Below are 22,294 nucleotides of genomic sequence, written 5' to 3' on the forward strand. Positions count from 1 at the left end.
CCAAACTCTATTTCTTAAAATAATATATAGCGTGGTCTGCTGAGATATTTCACCAGTCCTGCTCAGTAGATCTTTATTATCCCTAAAGATAAATTTGTGTGCAGCAGTAAAAAAACTGCATATATTTGCATACAGAACATATACAGTACCATGCCTTTGGACGCACCATGCCTTTTTCTGCTTTGTTCTTTTAATGTTTTACTTTCTCTGTTTGTAATCAAATAAGTAATAAATACCTAATAAAGTGCTAAGTGAGTGTATGTATATGTGTATGTATGTATGTATGTATGTATATATATATATATATATATATATACAGTACTGTGCAAAAGTTTTCGGCAGGTGTGGAAAAATGCTGTAAAATAAGAATGCTTTCAAAAATAAAAATGTTAATTGTTATCAATTAACAAAATACAAAGTGAGTGAACAGAAGGTGAGTGGTGTAACCACCCTTTGCCTTCAAACCAGCATTAATTCTTCTAGGTACACTTGCACAAAGTCAAGGGGTTTCCAGATGTGCTGTCCAAGCTCTGTTGAAGAAGCACAAAGAAGGACCCTAGAAGCAGTGGTCGGCCAAGGAAACAGTGCAGCGGATGAAAGACACATCTCCCTTCGCAATCGAAAGATGTCCAGCAGTGCCATCAGCTCATAATTGGCAGAAACCAGTGGGACCCAGGTACACTCATCTACTGTGCGGAGAAGTCTGGTCAGAAGTGGTCTTCATGGAAGAATTGCGGCCAAAAAGCTATACCTCCGACATGGAAACAAGGCCAAGCAACTCAACTATGCACGAGAACACAAAACACCGGAACTGGGGTGCAGAAAAATGGCAGCAGGTTCTCTGGACTGATGAGTCAAAATGTGAAATATTTGGCTGTAGCAGAAGGCAGTTTGTTTGCAACAGTTAAGCATGGTGGAGGTTCCTTGCAAGTTTGGGGCTGCATTTCTGCAAATGGAGTTGGAGATTTGGTCAGAATTAATGGTCTCCTCAATGCTGAGAAGTACAGGCAGATATTTATCCATCATGCAATACCATCAGGGAGGCATCTGATTGGCTCCAAATGTATTCTGCAGCAAGACAACGACCCCAAACATTCAGCCAATGTCATTAAGCACTATCTTCAGCATAAAGAAGAACAAGGAGTCTTGGAGGCCCTGACAGAGCCCTGATCTCAACATCATTGAGTCTGTCTGGGATTACATGAAGAGACAGAAGCATTTTAGGCTGCCTAAATCCATAGAAGAACTGTGGCTAGTTCTCCAAGATGTTTGGAACAACCTACCTGCCGAGTTCCTTCAAAAGCTGTGTGCAAGTATACCTAGAAGAATTAATGCTGTTTTGAAGGCAAAGGGTGGTCACACCAAATATTGATTTGATTTAGATTTTTCTTCTGTTCATTCATTTCTTCTGTTGATGCATTTTGTTAATTGATAAAAAAATAAACTATTAGCATTTCTATTTTTGAAAGCATTCTTATTTTACAGCATTTTTTCACACCTGCCTAAACCTTTTGCACAGTACTGTATATCCAGGCCATTGTTTACAAAATAAAGTATTTTATCTCGAGCAAGATTAAAAGAGAGACATAGTTTGTTTTGTTTCTGGATTTTTTTTCTCCCAATTCAGCTCTTGTGCGTCAACCGCACGTCACACTCCGGTAATGGGGCAAAGCAGACCGGAGTCAGTGAATGCGCAAACCGATCACTCCTGGCATCCAGACAGTCAGGTTATTGGAATATTAGGATATATAGATGAAACACAAGAAATACATTCTACAGAGTAGCCTAATATGCATGGTCTATTTTTAGTCGCAGGTTATGATTGCATTTGGTTTCTTCAGTCAGTGTGCACTGTGTATTATCGGTTCATCCTCATACTCCCGTTCGTCTTTTTTTTAAATCAGTGGTGGTAGATCTGATAAACATTGTCCATCTAAAAATATCGAATTAGTTGTATCGTTGAGTGGATAAGTACATGGAATTAATCTTTATTCGTGCGCATCTCAAGATATTATCGTGTAATTGGTAATTGAGATGAACCCGATGTTTGATAAAGATGCGTGCTGTTTTGAGCACTAGGCGCTTGGTGGTACCCTGCCTCCTCTCACGCTGCCGCGCGCCGTCTCAGTTTTCTCCCGCAGTTGGGCAGTAGCGTGTCCCCAGCGTTTCGTCTGCGACATTGACAGGACAGGATCCCTTGGCACGCCGCTCATCGTCTCGCTATGTAATATTATTCCGAGCTGTCTTTATTTCCTCATTCCAGCACATCTTTCCACACAAGACAGCTCCTCACGTTTCCGTTCTGTTGCCATCCAGACCGAAGCGCCAGAAGGATTTTCTAAGGGTGAAAAAACATTTTTTAATTTGAAGGTAAACTGGAGATCGGGGAATGATGTCCGCCAGGCAGAGACGGGGGGTTGCCCGTTGGGGATTTTGCTGGTTTCTTTGGGGGTTTTGGAAGATCGGCACCGCGTGTCCAACATCGTGCACTTGCAGCGTCTCCAGGATCGTGTGCACAGATCAGGTCGCGGCGCTTTCGGCTTTCCCTGTCTTGCAGTCCGATTTCAGCAAGGAAGACATCGAAGAAATGTGAGTAGCCTGTGGTCTAACCGTGTCTTTGAAACGATGCTCAAATACATCCGTGACACGCATTCGCAAAATGAAATAAAGAACGAAATATTCTGTAGTCTAAACCTATATACTGTATATTGTGCGTTTCTATTCACAGCATTCTCAACCGATGTAATCTCATTCAAAACACTTCACATATCCTCCAGTCTGATTACATATTAGTGCTATAAACAATAAGACATATAACCATAATTAGCTTGCTTAGAAAACATATAATTATAATTCTGCATTATCACTAAATATGAAATAAAATGAGAGATGTAATGGAGTAAGATGGTCTAGGTGTTAGAGTTAAGTAGTAGCCTTGTTGTAAGCAGTGTGATTTCTCAGATAGCAGTCAGAGTGGCAGGAGAGGGACAGCTCCATTTTTAACGGCTTAAACGCTTTAAACAGTAGTTGGAACCCCGGACAGAGCCCCGCTCCTGAGGAAAGTGGACGTATATCAGCTTTCAACATCTCAAGGAGGATTTGTGTGTAATTCTATGCATGTGGGGCTTTGTTTAGTGTTCCACCATCAACAGGCCAGGCACAGTAACACACACCTTTTTAACACAAGTGTGTCATTCTGCAGATCGTTGTAGGCGTTCAACTCCATATAATTAAGATGGAACATGTAGAGAGGTCGAAATATGGTTAACCTGAACTGATAAACAGTGTGTGTATTCTTGGTTGTGTAGGAGCTGTGTGCTGTGTGTGCGTGTGTGTGTGTTCATGTATGTGTGTGTGTGTGTGTGTGTGTGTGTGTGTGAAAGCTGTGTGTGTGTGTGTGCGTGTGTGTGAGAGGTTATGGCTTACCTGGAGGATGCAGAGTACAACATTTTTTTTGATGAAATGTAGTTAAAAAAAAACTAACATATGCCCTGTTGTAAATCAAATGCAGATTAGAGTGAGATTTGTGGATTGAACAAAGTAAAATTATTCCATGCAGGCTTCACTAAGGACAAAGGGGTGTCAAATAAATGACCATGGTTACATTTAATACATTTTACATGTAATGGAAGATTGTTTTCTTGAATTTACAATGTCCCCATATCTTCAATTGGATCCTGACGTGAACACTGAACAATATCTAATTGGCACTTATGCAAGTATGTCATTCAGTTTCCAAGACAACCAATCCTGCCCACCAGCTCAGGCATAGGGTAAGCTTCCACAGAAAAGGTTGAAGTATTTTGTGCAAAATCCCTTCCTTTTCTCTAAAGGCAAACTGTTCTCACGCTGTGCCATGTAAAAACTAGGAATCATGTGCCCCAAACTGACATCCTGTTCCCCAAATTAAACTACACTCCAAAGAACAGCTGACATGAGAGAGTCTCTTGTCTGCTACTTTATCTTTGTAGCGAGGTAAGCATGTGGCGGAGTAGCTGTTGCCCTCTGTGGAGTGAGTCTAGGGGCAGTTTGAGACTGCTGTATATTAGTCGTATTTGGGGTTGGGGGTTGGGTAGTACAGCCAGGTGTCTAGTGGCTGGGGGTGAGGTGTGTGTTTCATGGCCATGTTTCGTGTGTTGGACAGGTATCTATTAAAAACATCTGGATTTTTTATATAAATGTCTTTCAACAGGGTTTTAGAACCACTTTGAAACATTCACTGAAACAGAATGTATGACATTGCTCAAAGGTAGATCCCAGTGATTTCCAGTGCTCAGCTACTCTAATCTGGAACCACAGAAGTAAAGCAACATGAATGCACAAAAGCTCACTCCGATGACAGCCACGGAAGTCAAGTCACAGCATTTTGCAGCTGCCTGTGTAGTCAAAAGAGGGAAATGGCTTCTGCAGAATAAGATCCACACATTTACAGTGCCATATTCTGTCAAAGCTGTGGGCCTTCTGCTGGGACAACGAGCTCCAGAGTCGTAGCAAACCAAATATGATGAGACGCACAGGTTGTAAACAATGCTAGCTTTCTAAGCCAGTTTCTCAAATGAAATAGAATATTCTATTCGGCAATAGATTATTAATTCCCTCCACTGCCTCCCTCTACTTTGTTCAAAGCGCAAATAGCACATTGAATGTTTCTGTCCGAGGCTGCATATGGCAGTTTCCAACTGCTTCACTGAATTCCAGAACAAAAGCCATGGGTTGCTGTGAGCCAATCACTGAGGCCGATGAGCGGGAGGAGAACTGGCAGCAATGCGTGTTTAGACGTGACGTTATATTGAAGTTATCTTCTGAATTCCGGAAGAGGGAAGATCCCATTAACAGAAAGACTTATTGTGTCCAAATCTTGGCATCATTTTAAAATATTACTCCAGAGTGCATTGAGTATTTGGAGTTTGCAATGGCAAGTGTGCACTTTTACAACCATAACTTTCAATTGACTTTTGTGAACAAGTATAGCACATAATGTAAACAGATCTATTTTTTAGTTTAAACATCTTTCATTTTTGACAGATATATTGCAAATCAAGGTAGATTCTACGTCATCACTGACAACGATCTGAAGTTTTACGTGAACCTCAGGAATCTGTAAGTACTGCATGCCTCATTGGAAATCAATAAAGACTTTAACAGTTACCATTAGCAGGTAAGGCTAGGAGGTGGTTAGCAAAGCAACAGTAATGTAATATTTAATTACTGAAATGTATTTACAGTATATCTATATGGTTTTATGTCCATTCACAGGACTGTCACAAACACTCAGCTGGCATCTATATCTCCAAATGCCTTCGTTAATAATCCCAGACTCCACTATCTGTAAGTGTGCTATTATTATTATTATTATTATTATTATTATTATTATTATTATTATTATTATTATTATTGTTATTAGTAGTAGTAGTAGTAGTAGTAGTGGTCCTGTTGTTCTGCATAGTAGGACTAGCAGTAGGACCAGCTACTAGTTGTAGAAGCATCAATTGGCTTGGTATCTTGTGTCAGCATATTTATGTGCTATGAACTTAATTTCAAAATGTAATGGGAAATTGCTATTAATTGTTACCATGCAAGATTTTATTTTAGCCTCTCCACAAGCCAAAGAGGCCCATGTCTGTTATTTTATTGTTAGAATTGGGAACTGAAACCAGTATAGCAGTTGAAATTGTACTTCCCTCTAGGGTCTTTCAGCGCACTTGTCCCTGGTTATGGGTATGCACTTTGCACTTTGTTGTACGTCGCTCTGGATAAGCGTGTCTGCCAAATGCCATTAATGTAAATATAATGTATTTTTACCTGCAGAACTCCTAAATCCTGTCCTGATGAAATGTTAAGAACTATAGCATGTCATTAATTTTTTTATTTTTTTATCTGCAGAAATCTGAAAGATAACAATTTGCCAGCCCTGTCTTGGAGAACCTTTCATAATTTAGATTTATCACATTTGTGAGTCCTGATTTCTGGAGCTTTTTATGTTTTTTTATTGTATTTCTAATTTGCTATGCGAGCATGAATGCATGCATGTCTCTGGATACTGTACTGTACAAACATCTTAGGCACATGAAGAAGAAAATGACTATTAAGAGCAGTGAACAGTAAAAATCAAATCAAATCAATATTTGTTATGGCCACCCTTCAGCTTTACAACTGTGTCAATTATCTTACTGTGCGTGCACTGTCCTGCAGTTTTGTAAGAGAATCAGCTGCTAAATTGTACCAACATATTGGAGAACGTGCCACAGACCGTCTTGCTTGCTTCTGGTCAAATTTATATTAAAAAATCTTAGGTGCTTTTACTCAGTACTGTATGTGTGAATGTGTATGCAAATCTGTGTGTATGTCACTGTTTCTGTGATCGGGAGTGGGGATGTGTATGCATGTGGGTGTATATGTAGGTATGTGCATGTGTGGGTGTATATGTAGGTATGTGCATGTGTGGATGTATATGTACGTATGTGCATGTGTGGGTGTATATGTAGGTATGTGCATGTGTGGATTTATATGTACGTATGTGCATGTGTGGGTGTATATGTAGGTATGTGCATGTGTGGATATATATATGCTGAGTGTAGAACATGTTATGCACTGTCCCTGACAGAGACTGACCTTGTGAATGGAGGTGAAGGGGATGATGAGGGTATTGATTTCGCCTGTTAAATCCACTTCAGTGAGAGTAGAGGAAGGGGAGGACATGGCTCACTGTTGGCTGGGTTCTTGGATGGTGGACCATTCCTGTTGCACCATGGGAAAGTAAACACCCAGCTGCACTGCAGAAGGAGAGCCTCGACACGCTCAGACCAGCACCCCTCCCATCTCTCACTACACCCCATTCAAAGGCATTTCACTCTTATGTTTGTCCATACACATTCTTGACATACACAATCTATGTCGCAGTTATAGATTCAACCTGGCTGCTCCCTCGTCATCATTCGGGTGCCCTGCTGAAAAAACAGCTCAAGCTAGGTCTGGATGGAGCTGGTAACTGGTTGACCAGTTCTGACCAGCTCCCAGCTCAAAATGATTTAGCTGGTTGACCAGTTCAGACCAACTCCCTGCTCGACATGATTTAGCTGGTTGACCAGTTCCAACCAGCTCCCAGCTCAACATGGTTTATCTGGTTCACCTGTTCAGACAAGCTCCCAGCTTGACATGGTTTATCTGGTTGGCCAGTTCAAACCATCTCACAGCTTGATATGGTTTGACTAGCTCCAGCTACCAGCTCAGACAAGGGACCAGCACTAGCTGGTTGACCAGCTACATTTTCAAGCTCGTCAAGCTGGCATAGCTGGATTTATCTGCAGGGGGTTTGAGTCCTGGCCAAGTCACAGAGAGGTTTCTGGCTCTCTGTGTGTAGTTTGCGTGGTCTCAATGTGACTACTGGCATGGATTCAACAGGTGAAATCAAGAAGGGACCCTACCATTCACCTGGATTCACAGCAGGTGTTTATGATGCTTTGTGCACTCACCATATGCATTTATATGTGTTCGTGTTTGTAGAGCCATGTCCAAAGCAGCCTACTTGCCTACTATTGAGTATACAACTAGCGTATGCGACTTGCTTGCTCAGGAGTAGGTTTGTAGGCTGTCTGGGACAGGGCCTATGTGCTAAGGCTGTGTGCCCATATTCAGGATCCTGGCAGGGAACCCCCTTCAGTGCTCCTGTGAGAACCTGTGGATCCGGCAGTGGCAGGAGGCGGAGTCTGAGAACCAGGATCTGCACTGCGTGGAGGAGGGGGGTGGGACAAAACCCCTCGTCCAATCAGCTCCCCCCGACTGCAGTAAGGCCCCGCCCTTTTTACCCACACCAGGCTGAAGCTGAAGCTGAGGCTGAAGTTTGCAAGAGCAGACACTTCTAAAAGCATGCCTGTTCTTACTTCCTCTGGGAATTTGTTCCTTGTTCCCATTGGCTTAGAGCAGGGATGGGCAAGGAGGGCTATATGTGTTTCAGGATTCCAGACCAACTTCTGCTCTTAATTATTTAATTAGCCCAATCATTTACATGATCTGTCATTCATAGCCACATTCTGTGATATAAACAGTATCATTTTATTGTGGTCTAATTTATGAGTGAATCGGTTCATGGAGCATATGGCTAATTAGCTGATTAGCTGAGCGAGTGGTACACCCCTGGTTTAGAGTATAGGTCCGTGGTACACCCCTGGTTTAGAGTATAGAGTGGTGATACACCCCTGGTTTAGAGTATAGGTCGGTGGTGCACCCCTGGTTTAGAGTATAGGGTGGTGATACACCCCTGGTTTAGAGTATAGGGTGGTGGTACACCCCTGGTTTAGAGTATAGGGTGGTGATACACCCCTGGTTTAGAGTATCGGGTGGTGGTACACCCCTGGTTTAGAGTACAGGTCAGTGGTACACCCTTGGTTTAGAGTATAGGTCGGTGGTACACCCCTGGTTTAGAGTATAGGGTGGTGATACACCCCTGGTTTAGAGTGTAGGTCGGTGGTACACCCCTGGTTTAGAGTATAGGGTAGTGATACACCCCTGGTTTAGAGTATAGGGTGGTGGTACACCCCTGGTTTAGAGTATAGGTTGGTGGTACACCCCTGGTTTAGAGTATAGGTCGGTGGTACACCCCTGGTTTAGAGTATAGGGTAGTGATACACCCCTGGTTTAGAGTATAGGTCGGTGGTACACCTCTGGTTTAGAGTATAGACTGGCTCTCTCACTCGCTCCAGCTGAAGGATCCAGGAATCCAATTCCACTGAAAGCCCTGGCAAGTGCTACTTCCTCCTCCTGATTTGAATGGAATTCCCCTCAGTGACAAGGATATACCACAATCACCTCCAATAGGGCGGCTCCATTCTAATTTCAGCCAATAGAGATAGTCCCTCAAGTGCACAGTTCCCTTCCTTTGATGGAGCCAACAAAAAAAGTGTAGGTGTAGGAGTAGACACCTATATAAATAGAAAACATGTGAAAGAGATGTGTGTAATGTTTTGCAACCTTAATCCTCTATTGAGATTACCCACAATGCATACTTGCCACTTCCTCTCATGGCAGAACAGTAAAATATATTTATATATTAAAAGCTCATGAATTTAATTATTGTGATTGTCAACCAGACATATTAATATTAATCACAAAAACTGTGTTTTAAGTGAAATGTTTGCATTTACTGAAAGCCTCAAAAGACAGGAAATGAAATGTATATGCCCTATCGCAAACATCAGCCTGTTCTCCATCAAGGTGTATCTGCACAGATCTCTGACAACTGTCACAGCCACACATAATGCCTACTGTATCTGTATCAAACAGCATGTGGGCAGATTGTGGATTCTTTGAGAGGTTTGAATCTTAAACAATCTTAGAGTAGCGCACTGTAAAATCTTTTGCATATTAAACTTAGAGGCAATATTTAGCGTTTTTCTAAAGCATGCTTGGCTTTCAATATGTGTCCTATTTAATAAAATGTTGTATCACTCTTTCTAGATAGGTTGCCCACAAACTATGTTGGTACTCAGCATACAATTTTTAGCTAGTGTGATTAATTGATAGATCCTGCATTAAAGTGTATATTGTAGAGTATAGAGTGTATATTGCTATGATATCATTCATACCCTCCCTTCCAAAAGTATTGGAACAGCAGGGTCAATTCCTTTGTTTTTGTCAAATGTGTACATGAGATGACAGATCCGAATTTCAGCTTTTATTCCTGGTATTTTTATCTAGATTTGTTAAACAGCTTAGAATATATCCCCTTTTGTATCAGACCACCCAATCTTTTTGGTGAGCAAAAGTATTGGAACATGTGTTTTTTGTTGCCCAGATGTGTCCTGTTAGATTGATTGGTTACATTACAGTACATTATTGGCATTTGGCAGGCACTCTTATCCAGAGCGACATACAGTTGATTTGACTAAGCAGGAGACAATCCTTCCAATTCTTACAAAGGGTTAAGGGCCTTGCTCAAGGGCCCAACGGCTGTATCTTATTGTGGCTACACTGGGATTCGAACCACCAACCTTGCCTGTCCCAGTCATTTACCTTGACCACTACGCTACAGGCCGCCCACTGGCTTGGTTACACAATAAATAGTTCTGAATGGCTACTCTTGGTTTTAGCCTTGGTTTTGTCTGTGAAGACTGCATTTGTGTTGGAAAAGATAATCCAACATGAAGACCAGTGAGCTGTCTTTGGGAGAAAAGCAAGTCATTTTCAAGCTTAGGAAAGAGGGGAAATCAGAGCCATGGCACAAGCATTGGGGGTAGCTTGTACAACTTGGAATGTCCTGAAATAGAGAGAAACCGCTGGCATACCGAGCAAGAGACATCAAACAGATCAACCAAGGAAAACAACAGCAGTTGATGACAGAACATTGTGAGAGCTGTGAAGAAAAACCCAAAAACATCAGTCAGTGATATCACAAACAATCTCCAAGGGCAGGGGTGAATGTATCTCAATAAACCATTCTACTCGCTGTAGGATGAGGTGAGCTTTGTGAGGGGTGGAGTAAAAAACTGTAGGACAGTAGATCTCCAGGAACAGGGTTGGGCAGCCCTGCTCTAGCGGTTGAATGAGATGTGCTTTGTTAGGATTTGAGTGAAATCCTACAAGGACAGTAGATCTCCAGGAACAGGGTTGGGCAGCCATGCTCTAGCTGTTGAATGAGGCGAGCTTTCAAGTGAAACCCTACAAGATGTTCAGGAACTACTGTGGTAGAGTGGGAGTCACTGTGGTAAAGTGTGTCATGCCATCTGGGCCTTATGCTGTAGATCTTGTCAGAGACAGATGCCGCACAGTATAGCCTCAGCAGAGGCAGAGAGGGAAACTGGAGACCTAGGGCTCTCACCTGCCTTCATTCCGTCTCTTTGTCTCTTTTATCCACAGTCCCTCCTACAGCAACGGTCAATCCAACTAACATCACGCAGATGGCAGGAAGTGATGTTACAGTGACATGCAGGGCCATTGGGGCCCCTGTCCCCAAGCTCACGTGGAACACCAGCATTTTGGTCACAGCCTTTGAGGTAAGAAGAGCCTAACCGTTTCACTCAAACCTAAATCCGAGCCAAGAGTGTAAGTCTATCGCAAATCATAATCAATATCTCTCATCTCTTATATTACTTTATTCCATTTTATGCTGAGGAGGGACCCATAACCAACCAAAAGTAAATCTGAAATCTGATACATTATCTATTTATGCAGCTGTCCTTCTGAAGAATCCCATTATGGTAACATAATGGCTCCATTTATCCAAGGCTCTACATCCCTAAAGAATGCTCATACAAAAAAAAACAACAGCTGTCAAAATGCGTTAAAGCGAGTTGTTCGGCTTTGGCATGATCGGTATTTCCATCTGATGGATACTGTCACAGCTACACACCATTGGAGAGCTTGTTCATATTTCTCCAGTAACTTTTTTTCCCTCTGCATATTTTTACTTTAAGGTCCTTTTGAGCATGTTTCAAATCCTTCTTGCCACCTTTCAGAAAATTTGCTTTATTTTATTTGACATATATTTTCACTTACCATTATGTTGTTGAATAATTATCAGCTTAATATTTAGTAGCAGATAGTTTGAATTTTATTTTAGTGGGCCAGAATTGGACCTTGGGTCTATTTCTTTTTTTCTAACTTATAACAGTGCTATCCATGTAATTTAAAGACTCACTTAGAATATATTAATATTGTTTCTAAATGTGCTCAGATGTGTTCTTTCCCAGTGGTTGTTGTGTGAGGAATAGAACAGGAAGTGAATGCATGGTTATGTCATCAGATAAGACAAAATAATCATATAAGTCTTGATAATGATATTGTGGAGACATTGCATGAACATTATCATGAAAATAACAACAACAACAACAACAACAATACAAAAAAATTTATGATAATAATAATAATAATAATAATAATAGTAAGAAGAAGAAGAAGAATTTGTGTGGGTGTGAATATGAAGGGATATAATGAACATGGGATGGAAACCCCAATTTGAAAGCCATGAAGGCAATCAGGTAAATGTCAATACATGCAAATGAACAAGTATTTAGACAACTCCCCTGAATACGGAGAAGCTCATCAGAACGGGAGTATCTGGAGCCAACAATCCCATAATGCATTGTGTCACACTTTGTATACAAAGGGGATGTAAAGGAAGAAGAGTTTAAATCATATCATAAATAATAAAAATATTTTAATAAAAGATATTGAACTACTTTCCTCTTGGATGGGGGAAAAGTATAAAAAGCCCAGTATAAAGGAAGCACGTATAGCTCTCTCCATCTTACAGAGCAGCTGGAGACTCTGTTCTCTGGTGGCCAGGGGAAGCACAGGAAGCTAAAACTCTGTAACATGAGCAGCGCTGCGCAAAGCACCGGTCTTTCTGCACTGGAGCATTCTTCTCCTCCGCATTAGAGCTGGTGCAGAGGTCATGCGTGTTACTGAGTCTGAGTGGCGCTGGTTCAATAGCAGAGCTTGGGGTCACTCCTAAAACAGCTGCTCAGTATCAGTAATCTACCATTGCACTGTCATCATATATGACCTGTGACATCAATGTCATGCAGGAATGATGTCACACAGTTGTAGTCCAAGGGATTTGTTCATCATGCAAAGATATATTCACTTTTTTGGTTTATTGCAATGTCGGAATTCCCTGAAATTCAGTGATGAAGGATGGATATGAGTTTTTTAACAAAACAACAATCTAAGATTATTTATTATTATTTTCTGCAGATATGAAAGGATAAGGAATGTAATAATTTGTATATTAATGTCCTCCGTCAGGAAGAAGCATCAGAACTGCAGTCCAGGCTCATCCTGTCCAACCTGTCTTACCTGGATAATGGCCGTGAGCTTGCCTGCAGTGCAGAGAATACGGCCGGTCTGACTGAGGCTGCTGTTATCCTCAACATCCAGTGTGAGTGCACATATCCATATAGCCTATACACATACTCACACAAACATGTATATATTACATACCTGTAACCCTACACATATCCATATAACCTATACACATACTCACACAAACATGTATATATTACATACCTGTAACCCTACACATATCCATATACCCTATCCACATACTCACACAATATGACTAACCCTGACCCTAACTATATCACTAACCCTGACCCTGACTATATCACTAACCCTGACCCTAACCATATCACTAACCCTGACCCTAACCATATCACTAACCCTGACCCTGACCCTAACTATATCACTAACCCTGACCCTGACCCTAACCATATCACTAACCCTGACCCAAACTATATCACTAACCCTGACCCTGACCCTAACTATATCACTAACCCTGACCCTAACCATATCACTAATCCTGACCCTAACCATATCACTAACCCTGACCCTGACCCTAACTATATCACTGACCCTGACCCTGACCCTAACTATATCACTAACCCTGACCCTGACTATATCACTAACCATATCACTAACCCTGACCCTGACCCTAACCATATCACTAACCCTATCTAACTGAGTGGCCCTTGACTCCCAGTCCCTGCAGCGATCCTGCAGCTGCTGAACCCCGTCCCAGACCACCACTGGTGCATCCCCTTCAGCGTAACAGGGAACCCCAAGCCTCAGCTGCAGTGGCTGCATGATGGGGAGCCTCTCCCCGACCACGACTACATCTGGTCCCAGATCCACGACTCCACCAACAACGAGTACCATGGCTGTCTCCACATGGAGACACCCACGCACCTCAACAATGGCCAGTACACTCTGCTGGCCAAAAACCCCTACGGCGAGGACCAGCGGAGCATTTACGCCGTCTTCATGAACCCCATCGGTCAGTTCTGCCCCTGAGTGTGCCTGCGTACCAGCTCTTTCTCCACGAGTCTTGTGAAGAGAATGTTTGATCGTGCTTAATTATGTCTCTGTTCTCTCCCTCTGCTTCAGATGAGGAAATTGGTATGTGTGTCCCGAATCGTTTGTTGTACCATCATTAGTTGTTTTTCCCAAAGTACCGTAAAGCTATTCTGTTCTGCAGTTTCAATAATGATAGAAATGTGCACCTATACTTTTCAGAAATTAGTATTTTGTATGTGCACCATATGCTTGATAGTTAGCTAGCTAGCATTTATTTGTCAATGTGCTTACTGGTTTAATAATGTATCAATTATAACTAGTTCACTCCCCTCCAAAACTAGGCAGCAATTTAGCTGTCTGAGATACTATGCATTTGCTTCATTTAACAGTTTGAGAAAGTAACATGGTAAATATGGCAGGTGTAAATGTTTAGGCACCCTTCCAGTCGATCGATTAAGATGTTTTATAATGGTCTCAAAGCTTGACATTATACCCTTATAGTATAAGACCCTTATAGTCTCTAGCTTGCTGTGCTAACTCTCAATAACCATGGGCTCCTCCAAGCTGCTGACTGAGGATTTGGTCATATAATTGGAAGATAATTCACTCTTAGAAAGTAGGGGATGACTGTAAGAAGATACCTAAATGCTTCCAGCTTGGAAAACCCCTGTCAGAAACATCATTAAGAAATAGAAGTTAAAGGAAACTGTGAAGGCACGTTCAAGGAACGATCTGGAAGGCTGAGAAAAGTCTCTGATAGAACTGTAGACTACTCAGGTATACAAAGCAAAAAGCCACATATCACTGCATATCACTGCAAATTACCTAAGGGACCAATTACTTCTGGGTCCCTTAAAATGGGTAAAAAGACTGTAGTTCCTACATGGATCACCCAATACTGTGTAAATACCATACAATAACCTCATATTCAATGTTTAATCTCAAGTCCAATGTGCTGGAGAATATAGCCAAAACAACAATAATTACGTATGCCACTGTCCAAATATTTATGGAGTGTACTGTATGTAAGTGTCTAGTCAGATTTTCCCACCCCATGATGGCCTGCTTTACTGGCAGTGACACTTCTTTGGTCCTTATGTAGAGACGACAACAAACTTCAAGAGCAATTCAAAACCTAGAATTGTCTGTTGGCCTTGTGTTAGCTTTCTTGTGCATGAAATAATGATGCTTCAACACACAGCTAGCCAAGCAACAGCTGAGCGGCCAACTATCCAATTACTTTTGGTCTCCCAAAATGAGTTGAAATTCCTACATGGTTCACCTGTTATAGATGTAAATGCCCTCAAATTAAAACTGTCTCCTCTTTTACCTCATACTGTATTCAAGGTTTAATTTCAAATCAAACCCAGTGTGCACTGTATATAGCATATATATAGCATTTTCCTATTAATAATAAATGCCTCCTTATCTTACATAATCAATGCCTACTCCATCTCCATTGCTTAACAAACCCAACAAAAAAACTGTGATTATATTATATTACAGTTTTTTACAATCGTTTTCACACTTGTCTCAATACCATGTCCACTTTTTCAAAACACTTAACACATTCACCATATCATTAGACTATGTGAACTAAACTGTGGATATTTTTGCATTGCTTTCATACTAAAGGCATTCAATCACCACTTCTTCCAAAATTCATGAATACCTCTCTCAGTCAGTGTTCACTACCAGCAAATGTTTGTACAAATACAGCAACTTTTGCAGACATTTAGATACTCTGTTCAAAACAGTTAACTTTCAGTTCAAACCCAATAAAATTCTGAAAAATTCTGAAAAATGAAACTATATGCTTGAAATACATAAGACAGATCATTCTGATTTGAGCAGAAAGTTTATTCAGTTTATTAAATTTTTTTGTTTGCAGCCTTGTTACCATCTATACAAAAGTGATCATACTTGCATTGAAATGTGCATGTATATAGGGAAAATATAGATGTAGTTGTCACTGAAGAGATCTTTCCACTATTACTGCTGTATATGTACTGTTGAAACATCTGGCTGTCATTTCAGTGAACAACCTACCAAGGTGTTTGTTGTTTGTGCCCTGTTACCACATATACAAAAGGGGCCACCTTTGGATTGGCATTTGCATTCTTTAGCCTTGGTGGGGAAAATGGATGCAGCCAGAGGCAGAGGAAGAAGACGTCGCGGAAGAGCATCAACCAAACCAAGTTCAATTGATGTGTATATTACAGCAGTACTGTGATTTCAGAAGTCTCCAGAAAAAGCAGATGTATCAGTGCACATTTGTCTGACTCACTACAGGACCCAGCGGTTACCTCACACAGTCACACAGGGGGGAAGGGGAAGAATGTTTACGCCTCAACAGGAGGATACAATAGTTGGGATGGTCATTGTCAATACAGTTTTTTACAATCGTTTTCACACTTGTCTCAATACCATGTCCACTTTTTCAAAACTCTTCACACAGTGTGCTTTTGAAACATACACCTGAGCACATCAGTTAACCTTTGGTGCAAAAGGCACTTCAACCACCAAAACACTTAATATTTCACCCAAAAGTGACTCTTGCTGCCATAACTATAGCGCATGCTTTCTCCCATAAGACTACTTTGTCACTCAATGTACAATGAACTACAAAACACAAACAACTTGGAGCATTGCTAAATACATATATTATGTGTTTCCCTTTCCTCTATTTTTGCATCCACAAATATTTCAAGCCAAGTAGCTAAAGAAACTTTTGATCTGTTGGTTTGCCTCTCACAATAGATGTCATGACTAAGTGTGGTAAATTTACAGTAAACTGTAAATTAATGAATGTTTTACTATATTGGAATCCCAGAATCCCACATTTTTACTATCTAACATAAAAGAATATATGAGAAAGAAACAAATCACAAAAGCAACAGTATTCTTCAAAGGGTTTACAGTATTTTGACATTTGTTCTCACAGTGCAATATACTGTAATTCAGAAAAGAAAAATACAATACAATCAATTCCTCAAAATACATTACAATCAATAACAAATACATACCAAAAAGCAATATTTTCACTATATACAGTAATTTGCACATATATTGTCTGCATATCAGTATCAGAAGTCTACTGTTGGCCTGGCCCATCCATCCTGTCCTCTGCATTTGGCTATAGATTTTCATCAACATCACTCCAAACGTTATCTCTTGCTATACACCGAGGAAAACATCTCTTTGCGTGCCTTTTCCAGCCCTGGATGTGTTCCACTGTTACGTCCATACACCCAGCAGCCATTGTATCTAGAAGTGACATCTGTTCATGTGGGTGGTGGTCCTAAACCTTCACATATACCTTCATAAACTTCATATTGTTCCTTGTCTCAATACCATGTCCAACCTTCACATATACCTTCATAAACTTCATATTGGTATCTGAGCTCCTTGACACCCTCAGAGTTCCTGTCAAAGGGGACAGTGTACAACTGTTTCATCCTGAATGGTTGTAGTGTCAATGTTTGGAAATATGTTGTCTGCGATTATGTTGTTGCATATTTCTCTTAGCCTGATGCTGTTATTGACAATGACCATCCCAACTATTGTATCCTCCTGTTGAGGCGTAAACATTCTTCCCCTTCCCCCCTGTGTGACTGTGTGAGGTAACCGCTGGGTCCTGTAGTGAGTCAAAGACAAATGTGCACTGATACATCTGCTTTTTCTGGAGACTTCTGAAATCACAGTACTGCTGTAATATACACATCAATTGAACTTGGTTTGGTTGATGCTCTTTCGCGACGTCTTCTTCCTCTGCCTCTGGCTGCATCCATTTTCTCCACCAAGGCTAAAGAATGCAAATGCCAATCCAAAGGTGGCCCCTTTTGTATATGTGGTAACAGGGCACAAACAACAAACACCTTGGCAGGTTGTTCACTGAAATGACAGCCAGATGTTTCAACAGTACATATACAGCAGTAATAGTGGAAAAATCTCTTCAGTGACAACTACATCTATATTTTCCCAATATACATGCACATTTCAATGCAAGTATGATCACTTTTGTATAGATGGTAACAAGGCTGCAAACAAACAAATTTAATAAACTGAATAAACTTTCTGCTCAAATCAGAATGATCTGTCTTATGTATTTCAAGCATATAGTTTCATTTTTCAGAATTTTATTGGGTTTTGAATTGAAAGTTAACTGTTTTGAACAGAGTATCTAAATGTCTGCAAAAGTTGCTGTATTTGTACAAACATTTGCTGGTAGTGAACACTGACTGAGAGAGGTATTCATGAATTTTGGAAGAAGTGGTGATTGAATGCCTTTAGTATGAAAGCAATGCAAAAATATCCACAGTTTAGTTCACATAGTCTAATGATATGGTGAATGTGTTACAGTTTTTTACAATCGTTTTCACACTTGTCTCAATACCATGTCCACTTTTTCAAAACTCTTCACACAGTGTGCTTTTGAAACACACACCTGAGCAAATCAGTTAACCTTTGGTGCAAAAGGCACTTCAACCACCAAAACACCTAATATTTCACCCAAAAGTGACTCATGCTGCCATAACTATAGCACATGCTTTCTCCCATAAGACTACTTTTTCACTCAATGTTCAATGAACTACAAAACACAAACAACTTGGAGCATTGCTAAGTACATATATTATGTGTTTCCCTTTCCTCTATTTTTGCATCCACAAATATTTCAAGCCAAGCAGCTAAAGAAACTTCTGATCTGTTGGTTTGCCTCTCACAATAGATGTCATGACTGAGTGTGGTAAATTTACAGTAAACTGTAAATGAATGAATGTTTTACTATATTGGAAACCCAGAATAACAATTTTTACTGTGTAATGTAAAACAATATATGATAAAGAAACAAATCACAAAAGCAACAGTATTCTTCAGAGGGTTTACAGTATTTTGACATTTGTTCTCACAGTGCAATATACTGTAATTCAGAAAAGAAAAATACAATACAATCAATTACTCAAAATACATTACAATCAATAACAAATACATACCAAAAAGCAATATTTTCACTCTATACAGTAATTTGCACATATATTGTCTGCCTATCAGTATCAGAAGTCTACTGTTGGCCTGGCCCATCCATCCTGTCCTCTGCATTTGGCCATAGATTTTCATCAACATCACTCCAAATGTTATCTCTTTCTATACACCGAGGAAAACATCTCTTTGTGTGGCTTTTCCAGCCCTGGATGTGTTCCACTGTTATGTCCATACACCCAGCCGGCATTGCATCTGGAAGTGACTTTTCATGTGGGTGGTGGTCCTACACCTTCACATATATTGGTATCTGAGTACCTTGACACGCTCAGAGTTCCTGTCAAAGGGGACAGTGTACAACCGTTTCATCCTGATCTGATGTTTCTGTAGCACTCTTGAAATGGTTGTAGTGCTTACACTGTCAGTGTTTGGAAATATGTTGTTGTCTGCGATTATGTTGTTGCATATTTCTCTTAGCCTGATGCTGTTGTTGACAATGACCATCCCGACTATTGTATCCTCCTGTTGAGGCAAAAACATTCTTCCCCTTCCCCCTGTGTGACTGTGTGAGGTAACCGCTGGGTCCTGTAGTGTGTCACAGACAAATGTGCACTGATACATCTGCTTTTTCTGGAGACTTTTCAAATCACAGTACTGCTGTAATATACACATCAATTGAACTCCTTCAGTCAGAATGCTGCAAATACTGTATAGTACCTGTTGGTTTGCCTGAAAATCCTCACTATTGAAGCCACTGTGGATCTAGGCAAGTTTGGTTGAACCCTCAACCTGCTTCCCTCAGGGACAGACCATGATTTACCAATGACTGTGGCTCTGATTTCATCAGACACAACTGTTCTTGCTCTTCCGCAACGTCTTCTTCCTCTGCCTCTGGCTGCATCCATTTTCCCCACCAAGGCTAAAGAATTCAAATGCCAATCCAAAGATGGCCCCTTTTGTGTATGTGGTAACGGGGCACAAACAACAAACACCTGGGCAGGTTGTTCACTGAAATGACAGCCAGGTGTTTCAGCAGTACATATACAGCAGTAATAGCGGAAAAATCTCTTCAGTAACAACTACATCTATATTTACCCTATATACGTGCACATTTCAATGCAAGTATGATCACTTTTGCACAGATGGTAACAAGGCTGCAAACAAAAAAATTGAATAAACTGAATAAACTTTCTGCTCAAATCAGAATGATCTGTCTTACGTATTTCAAGCATATAGTTTCATTTTTCTGCCAAAATGCAGCATATTTCCTTCCACAATGATCAGAATTTTATTGGGTTTTGAACTGAAAGTTAACTGTTTTGAACAGAGTATCTAAATGTCTGCAAAATTTGCTGTATTTGGACAAACTTTTGCTGGTAGTGAACATTGACTGAGAGAGGTATTCATGAATTTTGGAAGAAGTGGTGATTGAATGCCTTTAGTATGAAAGCAATGCAAAAATATCCACAGTTTAGTTCACATAGTCTAATGATATGGTGAATGTGTTAAGTGTTTTGAAAAAGTGGACATGGTATTGAGACAAGTGTGAAAACGATTGTAAAAAACTGTAAGTGTTTTGAAAAAGTGGACATGGTATTGAGACAAGTGTGAAAACGATTGTAAAAAACTGTAACAGCATCAGGCTAAGAGAAATATGCAACAACATAATCGCAGACAACAACATATTTCCAAACATTGACACTACAACCATTCAGGATGAAACAGTTGTATACTGTCCCCTTTGACAGGAACTCTGAGGGTGTCAAGGAGCTCAGATACCAATATGAAGTTTATGAAGGTATATGTGAAGGTTGGACATGGTATTGAGACAAGGAACAATATAAAGTTTATAAAGGTATATGTGAAGGTTTAGGACCATGAACAGATGTCACTTCTAGATACAATGGCTGCTGGGTGTATGGACATAACAGTGGAACACATCCAGGGCTGGAAAAGGCACGCAAAGAGATGTTTTCCTCGGTGTATAGCAAGAGATAACATTTGGAGTGATGTTGATGAAAATCTATGGCCAAATGCAGAGGACAGGATGGATGGGCCAGGCCAACAGTAGACTTCTGATACTGATAGGCAGACAATATATGTGCAAATTACTGTATATAGTGAAAATATTGCTTTTTGGTATGTATTTGTTATTGATTGTAATGTACTTTGAGTAATTGATTGTATTGTATTTTTCTTTTCTGAATTACAGTATATTGCACTGTGAGAACAAATGTCAAAATACTGTAAACCCTTTGAAGAATACTGTTGCTTTTGTGATTTGTTTCTTTATCATATATTCTTTTATGTTAGATAGTAAAAATGTGGGATTCTGGGATTCCAATATAGTAAAACATTCATTAATTTACAGTTTACTGTAAATTTACCACACTTAGTCATGACATCTATTGTGAGAGGCAAACCAACAGATCAAAAGTTTCTTTAGCTACTTGGCTTGAAATATTTGTGGATGCAAAAATAGAGGAAAGGGAAACACATAATATATGTATTTAGCAATGCTCCAAGTTGTTTGTGTTTTGTAGTTCATTGTACATTGAGTGACAAAGTAGTCTTATGGGAGAAAGCATGCGCTATAGTTATGGCAGCAAGAGTCACTTTTGGGTGAAATATTAAGTGTTTTGGTGGTTGAAGTGCCTTTTGCACCAAAGGTTAACTGATGTGCTCAGGTGTGTGTTTCAAAAGCACACTGTGTGAAGAGTTTTGAAAAAGTGGACATGGTATTGAGACAAGTGTGAAAACGATTGTAAAAAACTGTAAATCAGTGTATATGTATATATGCAGGCTTTAAAGTGACAGAGTATTGGGAAATCATGAGAAAGGGGATTGCAAGACCCATGGAGTGAAAGAGACTCTTTCCAGGTTGAAATGTGTTTCTTTATTTCCTCTTTAGGGACGGTAACACCACCACCACCAGAGCATGAAGATAGTGTGGCTGTAAGTGTTCAATTAAAAATATAACTCTTTCATATAGTGTAGTAACTCATTTGTATATTTAGTGTGATTAATTATTGATTCATATGTAGCGATCATTACACACAGTGAGCCCTGGTTTCACATCAGGTCACAACTGTGAAACGTCAACATTAATTAAGGATATTGGCAAATTATGGCCCGGCCTTCCAAATTTCTGTCAATTTGTGACTAGCCATCGTAGGCCCTAGAGTCAAATGTGCACTGTTGATTCAGCTCTAACCAAGTATGTACAGTATGGGTCCAGTAGGGATCATATTTTGTACAGTACTCTTACCATAACATAAAGTAATGGCATTAAGCCCAGCAATGCCCGCCTTTTCCTACCCCTAAGTGTACCTACTGCTTGGTTTGGTCAAAAGCTAAATAGTATCTAGCTCCGTATCAAGCCTGGTCTTGAAAACCTCCAGTGTTTCTGCCTCCACTACATGTCCTGGCAAGCTATTCCACACAGTGACCACTGTCTGTGTGAAAAAGTACTTCCTAATGTCTGGACGGAATTTCTCCTTTGCCAATTTCCATTTGTGCCGTCTTG

General features: G+C 40.3%; 1 protein-coding gene across 2 annotated transcripts in view; it reads left to right on the forward strand.

The window, feature by feature from the left end:
- The first annotated feature begins 1,720 nt into the window (after nt 1–1,720).
- Nucleotides 1,721–22,294, forward strand: part of LOC133141765 (BDNF/NT-3 growth factors receptor-like) — a 72,358-nt gene continuing 51,784 nt past the window's right edge. Inside the window, exons 1-9 of one of the 2 annotated variants that reach the window (XM_061262475.1) lie at nt 1,721–2,589; nt 5,026–5,100; nt 5,257–5,328; nt 5,884–5,952; nt 7,636–7,784; nt 10,852–10,988; nt 12,742–12,874; nt 13,475–13,768; nt 21,680–21,723. In XM_061262475.1, the coding sequence (XP_061118459.1) occupies nt 2,390–2,589; nt 5,026–5,100; nt 5,257–5,328; nt 5,884–5,952; nt 7,636–7,784; nt 10,852–10,988; nt 12,742–12,874; nt 13,475–13,768; nt 21,680–21,723 (1,173 nt within the window). In that variant the 5' untranslated portion in view covers nt 1,721–2,389. The remainder of the gene's footprint in view (nt 2,590–5,025; nt 5,101–5,256; nt 5,329–5,883; nt 5,953–7,635; nt 7,785–10,851; nt 10,989–12,741; nt 12,875–13,474; nt 13,769–21,679; nt 21,724–22,294) is intronic. The other variant, XM_061262476.1, reaches the window with a different exon arrangement.

This window comes from Conger conger, chromosome 12, assembly GCF_963514075.1.
Source record: "Conger conger chromosome 12, fConCon1.1, whole genome shotgun sequence".
Taxonomy (NCBI): domain Eukaryota; kingdom Metazoa; phylum Chordata; class Actinopteri; order Anguilliformes; family Congridae; genus Conger; species Conger conger.